The sequence below is a fragment of the Bos indicus x Bos taurus genome, chromosome 2 (assembly GCF_003369695.1).
Source record: "Bos indicus x Bos taurus breed Angus x Brahman F1 hybrid chromosome 2, Bos_hybrid_MaternalHap_v2.0, whole genome shotgun sequence".
In the NCBI taxonomy this organism is placed as follows: Eukaryota; Metazoa; Chordata; class Mammalia; order Artiodactyla; family Bovidae; genus Bos; species Bos indicus x Bos taurus.
In genome coordinates, this window is record NC_040077.1 from 394695 (window position 1) to 415965 (window position 21271).

The following is a 21271-nucleotide window of genomic DNA, read 5'->3' on the forward strand; positions in this document are numbered from 1 at the left end:
CTCCTGCTCTCTGGCTGAGAACCCCATAGAGCCCATGCAGTAGAACTCCTGGCCCCTGATGCTCTGTCCCACAGGCATAAAGGTTTGTGTGTCCTGATTCCTGTAGGCACTTCTGCAACCACTGCTACTGCCATCACAGCTGTGCAGTCAGAGTTACAGTCCCAGTGGATGTTCAGGTCAGACCCAATCATGTGGGAGGAGGGCAAGGTCAGACCCGATCATGTGGGAGGAAGGCAGCCAGCACAAGGGCACATCAGCTGCCCTGATGTCCACACAAGGCCACTTTGCATACCTTATGGTCACGGGAGTGAAGAGGAGCACTGTTGTGACATTGTCCAGGAAGGCAGAAAGGACAGCAGCAACGAGACACAGCATGAAGATCATGGTCCACACTCTTCCTCGGGACAATTGGTATACCTGGAATGCAATACAGAACAAGCTAGGACCAATGGGGCCAGAAAACAGATGCAACTTTTCATTAGGGACTCTGAGAACTAAGGGTCTAAATAAACACTACATGGCGGATTAAAACTTAGACCTACAAACTCCTAAACCTGCTGAGATGAGGCAGTAATGGCTGGACCTGAACCTGTAAACCTGTGCGGGCCTACACTTCTTCCCTCCAATTCTCATTTCAGTACCTTGAGATGGTCTATCTCTCATAAGGTGACAACCTGTCATGTCTGTATCTTTTTACACACTCCTTTTGGTTGGACAGCCTGGGCTGTGACTTTGGGATTCACCTGACCCTAGAGTCTGCCGATCTTTGGGGATCTAGGGGTTGCTTTTAGTACCAAGGTATTGGGAGGAAGAGGCAAGATAGCTACCTGGGAGGTGCAAGATAGTGCACAAAATTGGCAAAAATCACGATATGGTTCTATCTTTCAAAGTTTGAAAAGGGCTTCTTAAATAACTAATTTTTCTGTATACGAGACAGCAAAAGAGACACTGATGTATAGAACAATCTTTCGGACTCTGTGGGAGAGGGAGAGGGTGGGATGATTTGGGAGAATGGTGTTGAAACATGTATAATATCATATATGAAATGAGACACCAGTCCAGGTTCGATGCACGATACTGGATGCTTGGGGCTGGTGCACTGGGACAACCCAGAGGGATGGTATGGGGAGGGGGCAGGGAGAAGGGTTCAGGATGGGGAACACGTGTATACCTGTGGCAGATTCATGTTGATATATGGCAAAACCAATACAATATTGTGTAAAGTTAAAAAAAAAAAAAAAAGAATAAAGTTCCCTAGACAACAAAAATAAATAAATAAATAAAAGAACTTTTCAGTTTCAAAAAGAATTCAAGCCCAGCCCTAGTCTACATTTGTCTTTTCCTCCCAACTCTGATGATAGGATCAACACAAATTCTACCAGTCAGAAAATGGTGAAGGATTCCCCAGGGTCCCAGTTATAAAAATGAATGCTTATATGTTCAATGTCGTAAAGTAATCATTGAAATTATTTCACCTAAAAGCAGAGTAATCAGAACTGATGACTTAAAATATTTAGATACTCTGAAGTGCAAAACAGTTTTGGTGCATAGTTCTCAACCTGCCAAGTTGAACGCCATCACACAAATATTCAACTTGAATACTAGTCTCCTTGATCCTCTTCTTTGGTTATTTGTTGAGAATCTGAAAGTGATGTTCAAAGACACCTTACTTAGCATAGCAATTATACCCAGGTTTGCAGCAGTGATTTTGAAAAGGAGGACAGAATTTTAAAATATTTGCTTTAAAACAGTTTTATTCACTAAATATGTAATGGTAGAAAAAAAGTATCAATCGATACATAACTATTAAATGCCACGTCATACATACCTTTACAGCACAATAATCAAAAAATCCAGTTTCTGAAAATATGGCTACTAAGATCATCTATAGGGAAAAGAGAAAAAGGAGACAAAGAATGTTTCAGAGCACCATCCTGAAATGATATCAGTGACCACTTACACATCTGAGCTCTGGCCTCTATATGAAACCTACCACCTCATCAAACGTCTCACTCTTTGGTTGAGTGTGATCCACTTACTAACTCTCTGAATCAAGCCCCTTACTAGAGGATTTGCACCTTTACATTTGTCCAAGAGTATGTGCCCAAAGTACATTATCATTCCACCTGAACTTCATAGTAAACATCTGCGTTATAATTACTCTGACTTATAGACCAGGAAACTGTCAGGCAGAGAGGAAAAGTGACTTGCTCAGAGTCACAAAGCTAGAAACAGGGCAGGAAATAGGATAGAATGTGGCCTTTTGCACCTAGGTGTTCACACAAGCAACAATTAAAAGTTTTAAGACTTTTAAACTGACTTAAATTACATTTATTTTTTTTTAAACTAGCTTAAATTTTATAAGCGTAGTTACATTGAAATTAAGACTGCTGGGAGAAATATTAACAACCTCAGAAATGCAGATGACACCACTCTAATGGCAGAAAGTGAAGAGGAACTAAAGAGCTTCTTGATGAGTGAAAGAGGAGAGTGAAAAAACTGGCTTAAAATACAACATCCAAAAAACTAAGATCATGGCATCCAGTCCCATCACTTCAGGGCAAATAGATAGGGAAAAAATGGAAATAGTGGCAGATTTTATTTTCTTGGGCTTCAAAATCACAGAGGACAGTGACTTCAGCTACAAAATTAAAAGACACTTGTTCCTTGGAAGAAAAGCTATGACCAACCTAGACAGCATATTAAAAAGCAGAGACATTATTTTATTGACAAAAGTCCATATAGTCAAAGCTATAGTTTTTCCAGTAGTCATATACAGATGTGAAAACTGGACCATAAAGAAGGCTGAGTGCTGAAGAATTGATGCTTTCTAACTGTAGTGCTGAAGAAGACTCTTCAGAATCCCTTGGACTGCAAGGAGATCAAACCAGTCAGTCCTAACGGAAATCAACCCTGAATATTCATTGGAAGGACTGATGCTGAAGCTGAAACTCCAATACTTTGGCCACCTGATGCGAAGAACTGACTCACTGGAAAAGACCCTGATGCTGGGAAGGATTGAGGGAATGAGGAGAATGGGGCAACAGCGGATGAGATGGTTGGATGGCAACACTGACTCACTGGACGTGAATTTGAGCAAACTCCGGGATTTGGTGGTGGACAGGGAAGCCTGGCATGCTGCTGTCCATGGGGTTGCAAACAGTCAAACAGAGCCTTGAGCAAAAAAAAAAAATTATTTAATTCTCTGTACTTTGGTTTTCTCACCTTACTTCTGTATGTCTTACTCCCTCGTAAGGTTGTTGTGAATTATGTAAACTAAAGTACTTTAGAAAATAGTGGGCCCAAAACTGTGTTTCACAAAAACAGTGCAAAACAGTACAAATCTCTGCCTCATCTATAATGACCATCATTGTTCATCCTATCCAAATGGCCACTGTGAGGCCACTTATAGAGTGTGATGCTTCACACCAATGGAAGCTACACATGAATGACCACATGTGTAGGTGAACTACACAGGGTAGGTCCCGTGTGGTCTTCCACTGTTGTGGTGAAACTGTTACACATGTCTGCTGCCAGAACCACCCAAGAGAGACTGGAACTCAGGGACTGGGTGAGTGGTCCCATGGGTGGATGACTGGAAATAAACAGGGTAAAAAAGACAGGGGTCTGGTTATACAGACTGTCTCTGGACCACACACACCCCAAAGTTCTATATAGAACCTTCTTGAACTGATTCCAACTGAGAAAAAATTAAGCCATTCATTGTTAAAATCCAATATAACTGTATTAAGAGGATAATTAAATTAAAGTGAAGCCCTAATCCAATATGCCTATTGACCTTATAAGAAGAGAGGAGGACATAGACACGCCCAGAGGGACAATCATGTGAGGACTTGAGCGGATGATCATCTATAAGCCTCAGAAGAAACCAACACTGCACACATCTTGATCTTGGACGTTAGCCTCCAGAACTATGAGGAAATACATTTCTGTTGTTTAAGTCACCCAGTGTATGGTACTTTATAATGGCGGTCCCAGCAAACTAATACACCAATCATTTAAACTTTTTTTTATAACAAAAACTTATGAGATATCTGGTACGCTTTCCTTTTTCCTTCCATATGTCCAAACCCTATATACTTTTCAGAACCCAATACAAAAATTAGTTTCTCTATAAAGCCTGAATTCAGAGCACTGACCTGAATCCCACACCGCATCCACAAAGCAGACAGTTATTTTGGATCACATTGACACCTAGAGCAGCACAGCCCTCCTTCAGATCACTCAGCCACTGTGGGGTCTGTTCAAGGACACATGAGCCATTCCCACTGCTGTCCAGACCCTTGTCAAATTCCCCTTATTCCAACTAAATCTGTTTATGACTCATGTTCCACACTAACTCACTGCTGCTGCTGCTGCTAAGTCGCTTCAGTCATGTCCAAGTCTGTGAGACCCCATAGACGGCAGCCCACCAGGCTCCACCGTCCCTGGGATTCTCCAGGCAAGAACACTGGAGTGAGCTGCCATTTCCTTCTCCAATGCATGAAAGTGAAAAGTGAAAGTGAAGTCGCTCAGTCGTATCCAACTCTCAGCAACCTCATGGACTGCAGCCTACCAGGCTCCTCCGTCCATGGGATTTTCCAGGCAAGAGTACTGGAGTGGGGTGCCATTGCCTTCTCCCACTAACTCACTAGTGTGCCTTAAAATTCCCTTCCTACAGGTTGATTTGGTGACACTCTCCATAGCATGCAGTAGAGTGGTCACTTGAAAATATGGTAAATTAACAAACTATCACTTAGGGACAATTTCTTCCTTTCTTCCTTTATCCATATAATTAAAGGTACTTTTTCAATCACTGAAAAATTTATATGGTTTATTTATTTAAGATATATCATTTTATATTTTAAGGACAGTAACTCAAAAAACTGCTGAATTTTCTCAATGGCAAGATTATTTCTCTGTTAGAGAGGCCTTAGGCTAAAATTTTCCAGCTAACCAACCAGAGCACCAATCACTCCATTCTTCATCAGGAGAAATTAGCTAGACCTGCAAACACTTCTCAATCAAGCCCTAACAGTCAAGCAGCATGGTGTCCTTAAGAATTAGCAGTGACAGCAGTAAAAGAGAAAGTCCCAGGTTACAGCAAACTTGGGGCCCAGTCCCACTGGGAGGACTGTCATTACCATGCCAAACAGCAGGGCCAGAGTCTCAAAATCAATCCACTCCACCACATGGGTCAGGCTGGGTCTCTGCAATCAAACCACAAATTAGCCAATTAGTCCTGGGCCTCATCCTCCTGGTGATAAGCTGTAAACATGTGCACTTTACAGAAAACCCACTCATGGCCAGAGCTGAAAATCACAAAAATCACACCATCCACTTGCCTTTGAAATCCTATTATATCATTACTGAAAAACAGTCGTGACCCAAAGCATCGTAACATCAAAACTATGCACTTGTCAATGAGAAAGGCAGACTTCTTAAGCCCTGTCCCTGTCCCTAAGGAAAGGTAGGATCATGGGGAACTGGGAGCCCAGACTGGGAAGTGAGGGCACTTGGAGAGCCTCGTTGTTGGAAAAGGACTTCACAGTGGTCCAGAGATTTTCCTGCAGCACAAGGCATATGCCATATCAATTATTTCCAAAATTAAATAACTACTACTACACTACTCCTTAACAATTAATCAAAGTAACAGAGGTTTATGTGTAAGTTTTAGGATTCTGGGACATTTTACCCTGAGAGTGAGTGTTTGTTTATACCAATTCTAGCCATAAAAGAGAAAAATAAATAAATAACAAGGTCTCACATATTATTTTTACTCTTTGGTTGACTGGCCTTTAGAAACATTTTTCAGAACAATCTGTGAAATTCTACAGAGTTTTTTTCGAATCCCAAGTTCCATGTGTGGCCACCTTGGTCAGTGCAGCACTGCTCCTCAAACAACCCCAGGCCTCCATCTCCAGAGTATTTGGCCTCTCTTGCTTCTCTACATTCATTCCAGTGTCTCTGCAGGATGGAACATGCTCAGATCCTGAGGGGACAGTATCACCTCACAGACATGCACTTCCAGGGACCTCCTGATGTCTGTCCCCAACCTCACTATCTCCCACCTCTCTGCTCCAGCTAGGATGGCCTCCCCTGGTCTCCAAGGGCTGACAGTGCATATGGCTGGCTCTAACATTGCTCAGGTGCATGGCCTGAATGAGTACTTGACCATCATGAGCCTTTCCTCAGCTAAGATGGGGTGTGTGTGATAAAATCAAATGTTAATTGCTCATCAATGGTATAAAGTTCATTAGTTCATGCCTTAACAGGAAACGTGAAATAGTATATTAAAATAACACCTAATTATTGGACTGCCTTTGAAGCTGACATTCTATCAAATGCTAAGCCTTTGACTCAAAATGTTACAACTTACGTCACCAATCACAGCCAGCGCTGCTAATGCTGAAAGGGACCCCAACATGGCTGCTAGTGTTCTGTGAACAATCTGGAAAGAAGCATAGAACATTACTTCACTCTAGTCCACAGGATTTTAAAACACACAGAAGCTTGTATTGGTATAAGTATTTGTGAAGATTGGCCATTCTATACCATACCTATTGAAAGTGAAAGTGAAAGTTGTGTCCGACTCTTTGCGATCCCATGGACTACACAATCCATGGAATTCTCCCAGCCAGGATAGTGGAGCGGTAGCCATGCCCTTCTCCAGGGGATTTTCCCAACCCAGAGATCAAACCCAGGTCTTCCACATTACAGGTGGATTCTTTACAAGCTGAGCCACCAGGGAATTTAGGACAATAGATAAATCATGGGTTTCAAAGTCTGGATGCCCTAGACGCACACACAGCTATCACCAGTCTGCTTTCTAAAGAAAGGTGATTTAAGGTGATTATCTATATGTATGATCCTATTAAAATTTTTTCAATTGTTTTGGGTTTATTTTCTCTTGGCAGGTCTTATTCCTTTTCTTGTGTTTCCTGCCTAGAGAAGTTACTTTAGTATTTGTTGTAAAGCTGGTTTGATGGTATTGAATTCTCTTAACTTTTGCTTATCTGGAAAGCTTTTGATTTCTCCATCAAGTCTGAAGGAGAGTCTTGCTGGGTAGAGTATTCTTGGTTGTAGGCTCTTCCTTTTCATAATTTTAAATATATCTGGCTTGTAGAATTTGTGTTGCTGCTGCTGCTAAGTCACTTCAGTCGTGTCCGACTCTGTGCGACCCCATAGACAGCAGCCCACCAGGCTCTACCATCCCTGGGATTCTCCAGGCAAGAACACTGGAGTGGATTGCCATTTCCTTCTCCAATGCATGAAAGTGAAAAGTGAAAGTGAAGTCACTCAGTCGTGTCCAACTCTTTACAACCCCATGGACTGCAGCCTATCAGGCTCCTCCGTCCATGGGATTTTCCAGGCAAGAATACTGGAGTGGGTTGCCATTGGTCAGCTAATACCTTGATGGGAGTTCCCTTGTATGTTACTTGTTGTTTTTCTCTTGTTGCTTTTAATATTTTATCTCTGTCTTTAATTTTTGTCAGTTTGATTACTATGTGTCTCAGTGTGTTCCTTCTTGGGTTTATCCTGCCTGGGACTCTCTGTGATTCCTGGACTTGGTTCACTATTTCCTATCTCATATATGGGAATTTTCAGGTCTTATCTCTTCAAATATTTTCTCAGGTCCTTTCTCTCTCTCTCTTCTCCTTCTGGGACCCCTATAATGCAAATGTTGGTGCATTTAATGTTGTCTCAGAGGTCTCTTAGGCTGTCTTCATTTCTTTTCATTCTTTTTTCTATATTCTGTTCTATGCCAGTGATTTCTACCATTCTGTCCTCCAGGTCATTTGTCCATTCTGCCTCAGTTATTCTGCTAGTGTTTGCTTCTCAGTACAGTTCAGTCGCTCAGTCGTGTCCGACTCTTTGTGACCCATGAATCGCAGCATGCCAGGCCTCCCTGTCCATCACCAACTCCTGGAGTTCACCCAAACTCATGCCCATCTAGTCAGTGATGCCATCCAGCCATTTCATCCTATGTCATCCCCTTCTCCTGCCCCCAGTCCCTCCCAGCATCAGAGTCTTTTCCAATGAGTCAATTCTTCACATCAGGTGGCCAAAGTATTGGAGTTTCAGCTTCCACATCAGTCCTTCAAATGAACACACAGGACTGATCTCCTTTAGGATGGACTAGTCGGACCTCCTTACAGTCCAAAGGACTCTCAAGAGTCTTCTAAAACACCACAGTTCAAAAGCATCAATTCTTCGCCGCTTCCCTTTCTTCACAGTCCAACTCTCACATCCATACACGACCACTGGAAAAACCATAGCCTTGACTAGACGGACCTTTGTTGGCAAAGTAATGTCTCTGCTTTTCAATATACTATCTAGGTTGGTCATAACTTTCCTTCCAAGGAGTAAGCATCTTTTAATTTCATGGCTGCAGTCACCATCTGCAGTGATTTTGGAGCCCCAAAAAGTAAAGTCTGACACTGTTTCCCCATCTATTTCCCATGAAGTGATGGGACCAGATGCCATGATCTCAGTTTCCTGAATGTGAAACAGTTTCACTCTCCTCTTTCACTTTCAAGAGGCTTTTTAGTTCCTCTTCACTTTCTGCCATAAGGGTGGTGTCATCTGCATCTCTGAGGTTATTGATATTTCTCCCAGCAATCTTGATTCCAGCTTGTGCTTCTTCCAGTCCAGCGTTTCTCATGATGTACTCTGCATAGAAGTTAAATAAGCAGGGTGACAATATACAGCCTTGACGAACTCCTTTTCCTATTTGGAACCAGTCTGTTGTTCCATGTCCAGTTCTAACTGTTGCTTCCTGACCTGCATATAGATTTCTCAGGAGGCAGGTCAGGTGGTCTGATATTCCCATCTCTTTCAGAATTTTCCACAGTTTATTGTGATCCACACAGTCAAAGGCTTTGGCATAGCCAATAAAGCAGAAATAGATGTTTTTCTGGAACTCTCTTGCTTTTTCAATGATCCAGTGGTAGTTGGCAATTTGATCTCTGGTTCCTCTGCCTTTTCTAAAACCAGCTTGAACATCAGGAAGTTCACAGTTCACATATTGCTGAAGCCTGGCTTGGAGAATTTTGAGCATTACTTTACTAGCGTGTGAGATGACTGCCATTGTGCGGTAGCTTGAGCATTCTTTGGCATTGCCTTTCTTTGGGATTGGAGTGAAAACTGACCTTTTCCAGTCCTGTGGCCACTGCTGAGTTTTCCAAATTTGCTGGCATATTGAGTGCAGCACTTTCACAGCATCATCTTTCAGGATTTGAAATAGTTCAACTGGAATGCCATCACCTCCACTAGCTTTGTTCATAGTGATGCTTTCTAAGGCCCACTTGACTTCACATTCCAGGATGTCTGGCTCTAGGTGAGTGATCACACCATCGTGATTACCTAGGTTGTGAAGATCTTTTATGTAGAGTTCTTCTGTGTATTCTTGCCACCTCTTCTTAATATCTTCTGGTTCTGTTAGGTCCGTACCATTTCTGTCCTTTATTGAGCCCATCTTTGCATGAAGTGTTCCCTTGGTATCTCTAATTTTCTTGAAGAGATCTCTAGTCTTTCCCATTCTGTTGTTTTCCTCTATTTCTTTGCATTGATCACTGAGGAAGGCTTTCTTATCTCTCTTTGCTATTCTTTGGAACTCTGCATTCAAATGAGAATATTTTTCCTTTTCTCCTTTGCTTTTTGCTTCTCTTCTTTTCACAGCTATTTGTAAGGCCTCCTCAGACAACCATTTTGCTTTTTTGCATTTCTTTTCCATGGGGATGGTCTTGATCCCTGCTTCTGGTGTATTATTTATTTATATTTGTTTGTTCTTTAGTTCTTCTAGGTCTTTGGTAAACATTTCTTGCATCTTCTCAATCTTTGCCTCCATTTCCCCTTGCCCCCACCCCCAGGGTCCTGAATCATCTTCACTATCATTATTCTGAATTCTTTTTCTGGAAGGTTGCCAATCTCTACTTCATTTAGTTGTTTGTCTGGGGTTTCATCTTGTCCCTTCATCTGGGACATAACCTTCTGCTTTCTTCTTGTTAATTACCTTTCTGTAATGTGGTTTTAGCTTTAGTCACTGTAAGACTGTAGTTCTTGCTTCTTTTGTCTGCCCCATGATGGAAGAGGCGAGAAGGCTTATGTAAACTTCCTGATGGAAGGGACTTGTGGTGGGAAAAACTGAGTCTTGCTCTGGTTGGCAGGGCCTTTCTCAGTAAAGCTTTAATCCAGTTATCTGCTGATGGGTGGGGTTGCCCTCCCTCCCTGGTAGTTTTTTGACTTGAGAAGACCCAGCCCTCAAGTCTATGGGCCCTATGGTCCAGTCAATGGTGACCTCCAAGAGGGTCACCATTAGACCTTAGGCGGACCTTTCCAGACTGCCACTGCCAATACCTCCATCACTGTGGTGAGCCCCTTCTGACCCATGCCTCCACAGGAGGCCCTCCAAATCTAGCAGGTTGTTTTGGTTCAATCACCTGTGGAGTCACTGCTCCTTTCCTCTGAGTCTTGATGTGCATAAGGTTTTGTTTGTGCCCTTCAAGACCAGAATCTCTGGTTCCCCCAGTCCTGTGGAAGTCTTGTAATCAAATCCCGCTGGCCTTCAAGGTAAATTCCCTGGGAATTCCCAGTCCCTTTGTCAGATCCCCAAGCTGGAAAGCCTGACGTGGGGTTCAGAACCTTCACAACAGTGGGAGAACCTCTTTGGTATTACTCTTCTCCAGTTTGTGGGTCACGCATCTGGCAGGTATGGGATTTGATTTTACTGTGACTGTGCCCCTCTCACTGTCTTGCTGCAGTTTCTTCTTTGTTTTTGGATATGGGGCATCTTTTTTTTTTCCTTTGGTAGGTTCCAGTGCCCTTCTGTGGATGGTTATTCAACAGCTAGTTGTGATTTGGTGCTCTTGCAGGAGGACATGAGTGCCCACCCTTCTACTCTGCCATTCTAAACTGGAAGCTCAGCGATTACTTCTTTAAATTAACTTTCTTCCCCCTTCTCTCACTTGTCTCCTTCTGGAATCCAGTTATCCTACATGAACATCTGACAGACAATGAAGGTTTTCTTTGCTCTTTTTCATTTTCTTCTTTGGTCTCCTCTGATTGGGTTATTCAAAACTCCTTTCCTCATGATCACTTATTATTTTATCTTCCATTTGGTCTGCTCTGCTGTTGATGTTCTATTGCATTTTCCATCTTCCTCACTGAGTTCTTTAGCTCCAGAATTTCTGTTTGTTTCTGTTTCATGATTTCTATTCATTTGTTAATTTTCTCATTTTGTTCATGTGTTGTTTTCCTGATTTCACTGAATTATCTTTTTGTCTTTCCTTGTAGCTCATTGAGTATCCTCAGTATAACTATTTTAATTAATTTATTTATTTTAATTGGAGGCTAATTACTTTACAGTTTTAAAAGTTACACTCCATTAATAGTTATTACAAAATGTTGGCAATAGTCCCCATATTGTACAATACATTCTTGTAGCCTATCTTAACACCCAATACTTTGTACCTCCCACTCTTCCACCCTTATATTTTGCCTCCACCTCCTCCCTGCAGGTAACCAGTACTTTGTTCTCTGCATCGGTATAGCTACTTTTGATACTTTATCAGCAAGATAGCAACATTCTGTGCCTTTGAGTTAACTTATTGAATGACTGTTGTTATCTTTGGTGATGATTTATTTCCTTGATTTTTCATATTCCTTGTAGCTTTACATTGATGCTTTCTCATTTGAAGTAGCAGTCAGTCAGTCAGTTCAGTCGCTCAGTCATGTCCAACTCTTTGCGACCCCGTGGAATGCAGCACGCCAGGCTTCACTGTCCATCACCAACTCCCGGGGCTTGCTCAAACTCATGTCCATTGAGTCAGTGATGCCAACCAACCACCTCATCCTGTTGTCCCCTTCTCCTCCTGCCTTCAATCTTTCCCAGCATCAGGGTCTTTTCCAATGAGTTAGTTCTTTGTATCAGGTGGCCAAAGTATTGGAGATTCAGCTTTAGCATCTGTCCTTTCAATGAATATTCTGGACTGATTTCCTTTAGGATGGACTGGTTAGATCTCCTTGCAGTCCAAGGGACTCTCAAGAGTCTTCTCTGACACCACAGTTCAAAAGCATCAATTCTTCGGCATTCAGCCTTCTTTATGGTCCAGTTCTCACATTTGTACATGACTACTGGAAAAACTATAGCTTTAACTACATGGACCTTTGTCAGCAAAGTAACAGACGTCTCCTCAAATCTTTATTAGTTGTATTCAGATGGGATATACTGTTTGTTTGTTCTGTTACGCCTGATACTTTCTCTGACCTCCTGTGGACACACCTGCTGCACTCTTCTTGCTCCTTCTTGTGACAGAATGTGTATGCTTTTATGTGTTCTCTGGCTCTGCAGCTCACCAGGCTGGCTGCTGGAAAAGCCCCTTTTGTTGGCAGTAGGCGGTGCTATAGCTCCAGTTCTCCTTTGCCCACAGCCAGTCTGTTTTCTGGCAGCACTCCATCTACTGTTGACCAACAGTGCTCTCACCACCACACAGAGAGCATGTACTAGGAGCCACTACAAAGGCAGTGGGGGGAGACAGGGAGAGGTTGGCATTAGGGATGCCTGCAGGCCTTGGGGGGATCCTAGGATGAGCTTCTCCAGATCAATAATCAGATTTCCTGCTGAAGTGCTGAGTGCAGTCAGCAGAAAATGTATTCCTTTAATGCCCTTTGATAGTTTCACTTGACTCTTTCCTGACCTCCCTCCCTGCAAGCATGGATGCCCTGCCTGAGTACTCGGGTTCTGGCAGAGATAAGTTGGTTTTCTTCCTGCATCCTGCACAGCTGGGGAAGCCAAGCACTTACTCCCTATCAGTTAGTTCAGCCCAGCGGAATGTGGCCTTAGGAGAGGGGCAGTGCTGACCAAGGTCCTATGACCCTCTCCAGTGTGTCCTAACTTGTACTGTTTTCCTTCAGTGACATGCTGTAATTTCCTCTCAGAAAGGCTGGGCTTCTACAAACTCTCTGCTGTTCCTGGGTATCTGCTCAGGTCAGCACTGTCTAGGTTTTCCCTGATAGCAGCCAAGAGAGATTAGGTTGTCATTGCTGGCTCCTGCTGGTTTCACAGCTTAGGCTAGGGTATGTTTGCTTATTACTGGGTGCACAGGCAGGAGAGGCTCCTCCTAGGTCCTTTGAATCTCACTGCTCCTACAGAGGTACTTTTTCTTTGTGGATGGATGCCTAGTTAGCTATCAGAAAAGGGGGACAAAAAGGAGGGATATCTCAAGCTGCCATGATGCTGACATCATCTCCCAGTTTACATTTAAATGATCAGAACGTGAGATGGTTGACTAATCTTCTTCCTTGGGCTACTTTGGTAAATGCAAGGATAAAGGAAGTGCAGGGAGACTCATTAGAAGAATGAGATACCTAAATATCTGCAGATATGTGGAACTCCCATGGCTGCCATTTCTGCCCATGTGGTGTGCTGGCTGCTGTACACTGTCCGCAAGCAGCTGTATGCCACTGCATGTGTGCCTTGCTCTCTAGGGACCCCACATGAGCTCTGGGAGCCTTTGCTTTGTGTCATCTCATATAAATTCTCCTAGACTGGGGAGCATTGGGCAGCAGGAGCACCTCTGTTTAGGGAGGGGCTGCTCATGGAGGGAGGTACCTGTGCCTTCTTGAGCCCCTTCCCTCCCAGTACAGGAGGGCAACAGCAGGAGCCAACTGATCCACAGTGACAGCAGAAACACTGGTGGTGGGTTTCCTAGACATTCCTCGGTTCTGAATCCTGTGTTTCTAAAAATTCCCAGGCCAGTGTACAAGTGGTACAGTTCCGGGCCTTGAATTCAGTACCACTCTGCATTTCATAGGCATTTTAGCACTTACAGTGTGCGTCCAGTTGAAGGCCGTGTTTCCAATTGTTTCTTCCTGCCATGATGTAGTAGGGTGATTATGGGCTTTTAGATGCTAAGTAAATTCTCCACATTTCACTTTCTTCATCTGCAAAACTTAGAGAACTTTTTGGTTTGTAGGGCATGAACTGGCTGTCCCTTGAGGTGACACCCTGCCTCTCTGTGCTCTGGTGTAAGACCTGGGCCAGCTCCAATTTTCCTGGGCTGGGTCCTGTCTGCCTACAAGGTAGTAACACTGCTCTGTTTGCTGCACTACCTTCCAGGTGGGTCCTCTTTATACCCTCCCTTATCTCCTAGGAAGAGGGTGCTTTGGCCTCTTTGAAAGTGTGGGCCTTGCCTGCCTGTTCTTCCATGTGAATGCTTTCTTGTCCTTGTGCATGGTGAACTGCCTACCCTTCCCTCTGAAGTCAGATTTGGTTGTAAACTGTGTTCTGCTTGTTGGGATATGAGAAGAGAGACTCCCCCTTCTTCTTGCCTCAGTGGTGCCCAGGTGAGAAGCAGCCTGGGTCTCTTATGAATTACAGTGAGCAGAGGCCTGTTGACCACATGTGCAGATGCTGAGAGGCTGACTGGAAGCAGGAGGTGACCATACCCCTACAGGGAGGGGTGGTGCCTTCTCCTTCCGGTGCCAGAGCCCACTGAGCCTGGTTCTCACATAGCTGGAGAGAATCTCATAACTCTTGCTGAGCTCGGGACCTACCTTGGGGGAGCACCGACTGCTGCACTTCTCACTGCACTGCCACTGGAGGGAATTTCTGGCATCCATTGCTATTCTGGAGTCTCCTTTGAGAATGTCACCATGAACCATCTCATTTCATCAAGGGGTCCAGTTTGCCTAAGAAGCTTCATAAGGAATGAAAGAGGGTTCACCTGCTGGCCAGTGGTTTGGGAGGGCCTGGCAACAAGGGCCTCTGCTCTTTCTCCCCCAACCCCTACTGCTCTTGTGAGCATTTCTCTTGCCCAGGGCCTTCTGTGTGTAGGAGAGGCAGGGGCCATATCTGAGGGGTGGGCCAGCTGCCACCTCACTGGGGTAGTCAGTGATGGGGGTAGTCTCATCACTGTCTTTGAGGTCTGAGTGTCAAAGGCACTTCACATAAGAGCCAGCACACCCACTTTCTTCTTAAACTCATCTGTTATGTTCCCACCTGTGATGGTTTGGCAGGGTCTGTATGTTACCAAACAAACTGCCTCAGCATGGGTGTGTCCATGTGTCTGTGAGGGAAGGGTGGTTTGGGGATGGCACCCAAGCTAGGCTGTGTTGGCGTTTCTGATTCCAGACTAACCCACAGTGCTGTCTGTCCTCTGTGTGTGCTAAGTCACTCAGTCGTGTCTGACTCTGTGGGACCCCATGGACTGTAGCCTGCCAGGCTCCTCTGTCCATAGGATTCTCCAGGCAAGAATACTGGAGTGGGTTGTCATGCCCTCCTCCAAGGGATCTTCCTGACCCAGGGATTGAACCCACATGTCTTATGTCTTTTGTATTGGCAGGCATGTTCTTTACCACAAGAGCCACCTGCAAAGGCAAGGTAGCAGGAGAGGGAGGGTAGGAACAGCTGAGACCACCTGTGCACATCTGGATTCTTTGAGAGTTAGGAGAAACAGTCATGCCTAATGTGATATTTTCTTATTTTTTTTCTTTTCTTTTTTAACTGGAGGAAAATTGCTTTACAATGTTGTGTTGGCTTCTGCTGTACAATAACACAAATTAGTCATTATATATAGATATAGATACAGATATATATCTCCTCTGCCTCTTGAGCTTCCCTTCTCTCCCCCATCACACCATTCTAGGTCATTACGGAGGGCCAGGCTGGGCTCACTGTGATATATAGCAGCTTCCCACTAGCTATCTGTTTAACACATGATAGTGTGTATGTGTCAATGCTACTTCCTCAATGCATCCCACCCACTCCTTCCCCTGCTCTGTCCACAAGTCCCTTCTCTATGTCTGCAACTCCATTCCTTCCCTACAAATAGATTCATCAGTATCATTTTTCTAGATCCCATTTATATACATTAATATATGATATTTGTCTTTCTCTTTCTGACTTACTACAACAGATTCACATTCGTTCCTTTATATTCAGCTGAGTAATATACCACATCTTCTTTATCCATTTCTCTGTTGATGGACAACAAGGTTGCTTCCATGACCTGGCTAATGGAAATAGTGCTGCAATGAGCACTGGGGTCCATGTGTCTTTTTGAATTGTGGTTTTCTCAGGGTACATACCCGGTAGTGGGATTGCTGGGTCACGTGGTAGATTTATTCCTAGTCTTTAAGGAATCTCCATGCTGTTCTCCATAATGGCTGTATCAGTTTACATTCCCACCAATGGTGCAGGAGGATTCCCTTTTCTTCCCATCCTGTCCAGCATTTATTGTTCATAGGTTTTTTGATGATAGCCATTCTGATTGGTGTGAGGTGATACTTCGTTGTAGTTTTGATTTGCATTTCTCTAATAATGAGTGATGTTGAGCATCTTTTCATGTGTTTATTTGCCATCTCTATGTCTTCTTTGGAGAAATATCTGTTTAGGCCTTCTGCTAATTTTTTGATTGAGTTGCTTATTTTTCTGATATTGAGCTATATGAGCTGCTTATATATTTTGGAGATTAATCCTTGGCCAGTTGCTTCATTTGAAATTGTCTCCCATTCTGAGAGCTGTCTTTTCACCTTGTTTACAGTTTCCTGTAAATAATCCAACCAGTCCATCTTAAAGGAGATCAGTCCTGGGTGTTCATTGGAATGACTGATGTTGAAGCTGAAACTCCAATACTTTGGCCACCTGATGCGAAGAGCTGACTTATTGGAAAAGACCCTCATGCTGGGAAAGATTGAGGGCAGGAGGAGAAGAGGACAACAGAGGATGAGATGGTTGGATTGCATCATCAACTTGATGGACATGGGTTTGGGTGGACTCCAGGAGTTGGTGATGGACAGGGAGGCCTGGCATGCTGCAGTTTATGGGGTCGGAAAGAGTTGGACATGACTGAACAACTGAACTGAACTGAACAGTTTCCTTTGCTGTGCAAAAGCTTTTAAGTTTAATTAGGTTCCATTTGTTTTTATTTTGACTACTCTAGGTGGTGGGTGTTGGAGGACATTGCTGTGATTTATGTCAGAGTGTACTACCTATGTTTTCCTCTAAGAACTTTATAGTTTCTGGCCTTATATTTTAGTCTTTAATCAATTTTGAGTTTATTTTTGTGTTCTGTGTTAGGAAGTGTTCTAGTTTCATGATTTTACATGTAGTTGTCCAGTTTTTGCATGCTACTTATTGAAGAGATAGTCTTTCCTCTATTGTATATTCTTGCCTCCATTGCCAAAGATAAGATTCCCATAGGTACATGGGTTTATCTCTGGGTTTTCTGTCTTGTTCCATTGGTCTATATTTTTGTTTTTGTGCCTGTACCATACTGTCTTGATGACTGTAACTTTGTAGTATAGTCTGAAATCAGGAAAGCTGGTTTCTCCAGTTCCATGTTTTTCTCTCAAGGTTGCTTTGGCTATTTGGGGTCTTTTGTTTTTCCATACAAATTGTAAAATTTTTTGTTCCAGTTCTCTGAAAAAATGCCATTGGTAATTTGATAGTGATTGCATTGAATCTTTAGATTGCTTTGGGTAGTATGGTCATTTTCACAATACAGATTCTCCCAATGCAAGAACATGGTGTATCTCTTCATCTGTCCATGTTCTTTGATTTCTTTTATCAGTGTCTTATAGCTTTTTGCATACAGATCTTTTGTCTCTTTAAGTAGGTTTATTCATGAGTTTAAGTGAACTCCAGGAGTTGGTGATGGACAGGGAGGCCTGGCGTGCTGCAATTCATGGGGTTGCAAAGAATTGGACACGACTGAGTTACTGAACTGAACTGAACTGATTCTTAGATATTTTATACTATTTGTTGTGATGGTGAATGGGATTGTTTCCTTAATTTCTCTTTTTGATTTTTCATTGTTAGTGTACTGGAATGCAAGGGATTTCTGTGTATTAATTTTGTGATTATCAAATCACATCAACAAAAACCTTGGGCTCTACATCTCAAGCAGCCTGCCCTTAAACAATGCCGTTGGAGGAAGTAATATGTTCTCTGTGGCTCCTTGAGGAGAAAACTGCTAAGAAACTTGCTCCTGGACTCCTCCAGACTCTGCCTGATCACAGAGTTTTGTGTGTGGTCATAGGAACCCTGAAACAATAATAATATTGATTGGGGTAGGGTGGGGGGAGGACAGAATAGAGCCGCCCCAGAATAAATGAGACAGAGCAACTAAACCCATGGATGGACCTTATTGGACAACTATGGGCTCAACCTGCTGAAGCCAGCATTCCTCACAGACAGATCAGACAGCCTCAGGGAATTTCGGGAATTTTCCTGGCCACTCCCCCCTCAGATTACCTCCTTGAAGCTCCAGGGCACTTTTCATATTTTGAGAAGACACATCCCTTTACCTTCACCTTCACCTCCTGATCCTCCAGGCTCAGCCCAGTGGGGCCAAAAGTCCCATCTGTGTGTTGCTGTAAATCTGGTTTCACAACTAAAACAACAATGGACCTGCCCAGTCAGGCAGTATCTGTACTTTGTTTAATGCTATTGAAGGTATAGCCACACTTAAAATTTTCCAGAAACACTGAATTGATGGGACATGAAATCATTGGGCTCATTAGCTGAGTTGATAAACATAACAGATAATCCTTCCCCACACATAGCCCAAGGTCTCCAAGGTCCTCATTGTGCACACAATCCTATGAAAAAATAGGGGGTATTTTAACACGCCCATTTTACAGACAAAGACCCCGATTCTCAGAAAGTTTCAACACTTGTCTCTTCAGGGGCATTCTGTGTGAGCAGCAAATCGAGGGTGAGAAAATCATGTGCACATTCAGTTTTCTCAATAAACTTTTTCTAGTGCCTGGCAAAACTCATCTTGCATATGGCAACTGCCAAGATTCAGCAAATATTCCAGTACAGAGCAATTTTCTACCTAGAATGAGGGAAATGTTACTTTTTAGGAAAGACACTATTTCAATTCAATTAAAATGCAAGACTGAGCCCATCCCTAGCACCCAACATGTTAAAATACACTTACCTGTGGGCACAGATAAACCCAGGAGAGCAGGCATGCAAGTTACCTCAAATATAATTAGCACGTAGACCCCAGCGAGGATGACCGCAGCAATGGTCACTTGTGCTTCAACACTTGCGCGGAGGTACTGATGAGTCATCAGAAGAGGAACAATCTGGGTCTGCTGGAGGGAGGCGCGGATGCTGATGGAAACAGGCTCTCTGAAGAATGAAGCAAATATCTTACCACTGGTTAAGGAAACAGACCTGACATCAACCATCAGCACTTGCTCCCTCAGCTTTCTTCCCAACACCAGTCGCCCATGGCTATAACCAGAGCCTGAACCGATCTCAGAGTGCCTAACCTGCCAGATGAGGAGCCCTGAGCACAGGCAAGCCACGTGAATACATGCACAGCCTCCCCATAGCCAGGCCCCTCTGACATAGCTCCTCAGCCTCCATCAGGCATTGCCTGCCTCATAACAGGCCACCAGTCCAGCAATGAACAGGAGCAAGGATGTTCACAGTGGTTTAAACCGTTTAATTTTCCATCTTCCTCCTCACCACACATCTGATTGCTTTGTGCACATGCTAAGTCACTTCAGTCGTGTCTGACTCTATGCAACCCAGGCTTCTATGTCCATGGGATTCTCCAGGCAAGAATACTGGAGTGGGTTGCCATGCCTTCCTCCAGGGGATCTTCCTGACCCAGGGGTCGAACCTGTGTCTCTTATGACTCTGGTATTGGCAGGTGGGTTCTTTACCACTAGTACCACCTGAGAAGCCCATGCTAACAAATAGCAAATCCAACAATTCTCGCATGTGAGACATTTGGAAAAGGGTCATGTGCAACCTGAGAACAGGTAGTCAGGTTGTCACTAATGGTGGGAAAACACCAGGAACAAGAAGCATGAAGATCAATAGTATGTGGCCTGGTGAAAATAGACTCTAAAATTTCAGTAACTGCTCTGAGCTGAATTATGTCCCCTCAAAATTCATATCTGGACATCCTAGTTCTCCATACTTCAGGATGTGACTGTATTTGGGGATAAGGTCTTCACAAAGGTGATTAAGTGAAAAACAGTGACACCAACATGACTGGTGTCCTTGTAAGAAAAGGAATTTGGCCCACAGAGATGCAGAGGGTTGACAGCATCCACACACCAAGGAGAGGAGGCTCAGGAGGGACATACCCTTCTGCCAGCTTGAGGAAATAGATGTCTACTGTTTAAGCCACCTGTCTGTGGTGTTTATACAGCAGGCCTAGCAAACTTATATAGTAATCAAAAGCACTGACTCAACATGGAGTGGCGTTACAGAAAAAAGAATTCTAAGATATACCAGAATTCCCCATTGCGTAGCTTCATGATATTAATGAATTTAAAGTATCAGCTGTAAAACATAGTTTGCTTCAAAATGGGTTCTGCAGTCTTACTTCCTGACACCTGTGGTTTTGACGCCCACCACAGACTCATGCTCACTGGCTACACAAAAGGAGCAACTCCAAGCCCATAACTTGCTAGCTATTCATAACTGGAGTCCCAAGGGTCATACTTCTCTAGGGAACATGTCCCAGAGGAGCTTCCCTGAGACTTCAGTCACCAAGACCTACCTGCTAAGAACCTCAAAGGTCCTGCTCACCACCACGTGCTCACTTCCACTTGGATTTAAAAATATCGTCCAATTATGAGTGACCTGCAAAAGTCGAAGCATGAAATCCTGGTAAGGCTTTGAGTCTGGGCCATCAGCTGGGGTCCAGCAATGTTCAGGGTAGGTGCTTGTCTAGAATAAGAAGAAAGAAAAGAGCACAAGTCTTTTTCACACAGAGATGTTAGAGACAGCCAGGTGATGTGCAGCTGGAAACATCCATAATTTGGAGGGCTGTGTTTAAGAAAAAGAATACGGAAATACAAATACAGAATTCATGTACAAAGACACAAAAATACAGAAGTAAATAAAACCCATTAAGAGAAAAGGAAATCACTGCATGTTACTGGAGACAGTCTTCTGAACCCACTGAGGCAACTGACCAGAAAGATTGCTTTCTGTTTGCAAACTGGAAGCAGGAAACTCTCCACACCCGGGTCCCAGAAGCCTATGGGAGGAGGGCCTGAGGATGAGCTTCTAGTTTCACAGGCCAAGCTGCCCTTGTCAAGGGCAGGGGAGTGGAAAAGCCAGATGAAAGGGGCCAGATGTGTGCAGAGATGGAGGTGCTGGTGGGGCAAAGGCGGGAGGCCTGGCTATGGCTGCTGGGGAAATTTCAGTGGGAGGACAGAAGTCTTGCCACCCACAAATTATAAAGAAAATCGAAAAAGGAACTCTGAAATTGGTCAAAGCCTGAATGAGAGA

At 43.7% G+C, this 21271-nt stretch overlaps 1 protein-coding gene across 3 annotated transcripts in view; it reads right to left on the reverse strand.

The window, feature by feature from the left end:
* OCA2 (OCA2 melanosomal transmembrane protein) overlaps nucleotides 1–21271 on the reverse strand; it is a 285968-nt gene that overhangs the window by 198091 nt on the left and 66606 nt on the right. For 2 of the 3 annotated variants that reach the window (XM_027554352.1, XM_027554354.1), the window contains exons 8-13: nucleotides 20535–20617; nucleotides 18991–19144; nucleotides 6380–6451; nucleotides 5145–5210; nucleotides 1829–1885; nucleotides 293–417 (exon numbers count right to left, since the gene is read on the reverse strand). In XM_027554352.1, coding sequence (XP_027410153.1) covers nucleotides 293–417; nucleotides 1829–1885; nucleotides 5145–5210; nucleotides 6380–6451; nucleotides 18991–19144; nucleotides 20535–20617 — 557 coding nt within the window. The remainder of the gene's footprint in view (nucleotides 1–292; nucleotides 418–1828; nucleotides 1886–5144; nucleotides 5211–6379; nucleotides 6452–18990; nucleotides 19145–20534; nucleotides 20618–21271) is intronic. The other variant, XM_027554353.1, reaches the window with a different exon arrangement.